General features: G+C 35.1%; 1 protein-coding gene across 1 annotated transcript in view; it reads right to left on the bottom strand.

The window, feature by feature from the left end:
• Positions 1-2,363, bottom strand: part of matk (megakaryocyte-associated tyrosine kinase) — a 634,871-nt gene extending 632,508 nt beyond the window's left edge. Inside the window, exons 1-4 of the mRNA XM_010782946.1 lie at positions 2,214-2,363; positions 1,955-1,993; positions 1,311-1,424; positions 1,099-1,214 (exon numbers count right to left, since the gene is read on the bottom strand). Of these exons, the coding sequence (XP_010781248.1) occupies positions 1,099-1,214; positions 1,311-1,424; positions 1,955-1,981 (257 nt within the window). The 5' untranslated portion in view covers positions 1,982-1,993; positions 2,214-2,363. The remainder of the gene's footprint in view (positions 1-1,098; positions 1,215-1,310; positions 1,425-1,954; positions 1,994-2,213) is intronic.
• Between the last annotated feature and the right edge of the window lie 1,109 nt (positions 2,364-3,472).

Genomic DNA, 3,472 nt, shown 5'->3' with positions numbered 1-3,472 from the left:
TAAAGGAACTACAGCACTGTCACATGACTTCACGTCACCACTGCTAAGCTAAAGGCAGCTAATGTTGGGCTTTAAAGGAACTACAGCACTGTCACATGACTTCACGTCACCACCCCTAAGCTAAAGGTGTCTTATGTTGGGCTTTAAAGGAACTACAGCACGGTCACATGACTTCACATCACCACCGCTAAGCTAAAGTTGGCTTATGTTGGGCTTTAAAATTCACCAAAACAAAACTTTTGAAAAACAATGGTAAAAGTAAAACTAAATTAGTGAGTGAAAAATCATAAAATCTGAATTACTCCCTAATATGTTTTTAGACAATATTTTTCTGACGGACAGGAGGTGAGAACATGTGAGTAGTTTTCAAGTGGGGAGAAGATGGTGTTTGTTTGTACATTGTTCTCACACTGTGTGGTCACAAGATGTTGAAATATTGAAGCAGAAGCTAAAGAGCATCAGAGCCACAGACACACTGCGGCTGTTCACTGTCAGAGTAAACAAGGCTGCATCCTACTGATAACACACAGTCAGAACTTTAAAGTATAATAATAAAATAGATATAAATTATATAAAATAATATTAATAATACTAGTAATAATAATATAGATATAATAATTAAAATATAAAAATGAAATAAGTTGTGCAATAATAATAATAATAATAATAACATCAAATAAATATAATAATACACAATTTAATATATTTAAAAATAATAATAATCCCAATAACACTAAAAAGATTTAAAATATAATAAGACAAATTAAAAATGAAATTGTTATTATTTGTTATAATAATAATTTAATATTATACATAAATTATTAACATATAATGGAAAATAAAAACAGAATAATTCTTATTAAAAACTAAAGTTTTAAATATATATATAAGAACCCATATTTCCATTATACATCAAATATCACTCCCGCAGCATTTAAACGCCTCTATTACTTGTTTCTTTTTTGACCTTTTCTTTCTACTTCAGTGGAGGACACTTAGATTTTTAAGACAGAATCTAAAGAGGTATGTCTCCTGTAATGCCCCTTTATAAATCAACACTCCTTATGACATTTAAAATAGTGTTTAGCGGAGACGTACGGCATGAAGCTGAGTCCGGGGTCGACTCGCAGAGCTTCTCTCTCACGGACGTTTGTAGAGTTGATGAGTCCTTCCTCTCCGCTGGAGTTGTGTCTGACTCTGTAGAACCCCTTCTTCTGGGGAGGAGCAACAGAGGTGTTAAATGAAGGAACGTTTAAAAATACTAAATGATATATCTGTACGAGTGCAGCTCCTTTTAAAGCAGGCATTACCGTGCTGGTGTGGATGATGGTGAGGATGTCCCCTTTGTGGTAACACAGCTCTTCAGGCTTTGGCTTCTTGTGATCTCCCTTAGCCACACACTGAGTACCAGCAGCCCAGCTCATCTACAGGAGCAGAGGGACATAATAAATACACATTAAATTACAATAAATACATTAAATTAAAGGATTACAATTAAAACATAAAAAAGTATAATAATAATAAAATAATAATAATAATAATAATAATAATAATACAATAAAAAGGTTGAATTTAGGTATAATAAAAACAATTTTAATATGAAAAATTATTAAATAATAATAATAAAACAAATTAAAAAAGGTTTCATATGATTAATAATAATAATACAGATAATAAACCTATAAATAAATACATTATTATTATTGTTATTATTTCAAATAACTACTACTTTTAATAACAACAATTGACTTTACAAATACTGAAGGTTTATCATAAAAAAAAAAAACATTATTGGGAAACTAAAATCTAGTCATATGTACGTTTTTCAAGAGTTATTCAATGTTTAACCCTGCACTGGATTGAATAAAACATCTAAAATAATATGTTTTAAAAAGAAGAAGAATCAGCTGTGTGCTATCCCACCACGTCTCCCCTAATAAATAACAACACATACCTTTGCCATGAGGCTGGAGGGAAGCATGAATATTCACACCTGTCGAGGAGGGAAAATGTCCCTAATTAATAAGAAACAATCAAATAAAGTCCATTAAAGCTTAAAATAGAGTCCTTTGGAGAAGCAGTCCCCAAGGCAATGTGGATCCAGAAACACAATAAGCAGATATGCAGCACAGTGTTCCTTTCGCAGGGATTTAAAGTACATTTGAAAGAATGCTTGTTCAGCCTGCTTCATGTCCGCATGAATGTTTTATTACCTGCAGCTCAGTGGCAGCTGGGGACACACTCCTGCAGAAACCCTGCGGAAAACACCAGCAGAACCCCGGCTCCCGGTGTCAGTCAGCGGTGACAGGGCTCCATTATAACAGCCGACCTTTCCCTCACAACACTCAGCATGCTCCACCGCTGATGTTTGTCTGTCACTTCCTCAATGTTTCAGAGGAGGATGATTCATATTTCATGACGCCACGGCCATGACTGACTCGTGACTCCTGCTCCCAAAACCCCCTGAGAATTGTATCAAATGCATCATTTTGTATTCACATTCACCCAACAGAAGTAAAATCACAAGTTTCTACCATTTGTCTTGAAAAATATCGGTATATTTTTTTTGATTAGCGTTTTTTTTGCTAAAATATTGTCTTGTTTATGTATTATTGTTTTATTATATTTATTAATGTTGTCTTATGTCTGTAGGCCTATATCTTTTACCGAGTTGTTCATCTGTTGTGAACTTCTTTGTTATTATATTTTATTTATTCTCTTATTAATCAGTGTTGGAGAGAAACTAACTGTATTTCACTCATTCGTTTCCTGACACTTGTAGTAAAACAATTATCTCTCCTTTATTTATTTGATAGTTATTTTAAAGATGTATGGTAGCCTAATAATACAAAAATGTAATATATCACATCAATTATCCTTCATTATTTTAGGTTAAGATACAACTTTACTGATGTCTTGGTGAAAATCACAAGCTACATAGCAGTGTAGTAGGCATACTTGTGTACCATTCTGTGAATGGATCTGGCCCTTCGTACATCCAAGACATGGTTAAACCTAACCATTCATCCCAGCACGTGAACTCCGCTCTGCATCGGCCAAACGGCTCGCTGCACCCGCACTGCGAGGGGGACCCAAGTTCCCATCAGCAAAAACACTTGGGTTTGCTATCCTGGCTCCAAAATGGTGGAATGAGCTCCCCATTGAAATCAGGACAGCAGAAAGCTTACACATCTTCCGGCGCAGACTGAAAACTCATCTCTTTCGACTCCACTTCGAGCGATACAATTACTAACAAAGCACTTATACTAACAAAGGGCTGGCTTATCTAAAGCCAGTGGAGTAGCACTTGAAATGTTTTGGCTCTTGAAACCTGATGTACTTATATTANTACAGCTCGGTCACATGACTTCACGTCACCACCGCTAAGCTAAAGGCGGGTAATGTTGGCCTATAAAGGAACTACAGCACGGTCACATGACTTCATGTCACCACTGCTAAGCTAAAGGAGGCT

The sequence above is a fragment of the Notothenia coriiceps genome, unplaced genomic scaffold, assembly GCF_000735185.1.
Source record: "Notothenia coriiceps isolate Sejong01 unplaced genomic scaffold, NC01 NC01_scaffold00024668, whole genome shotgun sequence".
Taxonomy (NCBI): Eukaryota; Metazoa; Chordata; class Actinopteri; order Perciformes; family Nototheniidae; genus Notothenia; species Notothenia coriiceps.
Note: the sequence above shows the minus strand (reverse complement) of the source record. Positions and strands in the feature narration are given on the sequence as shown.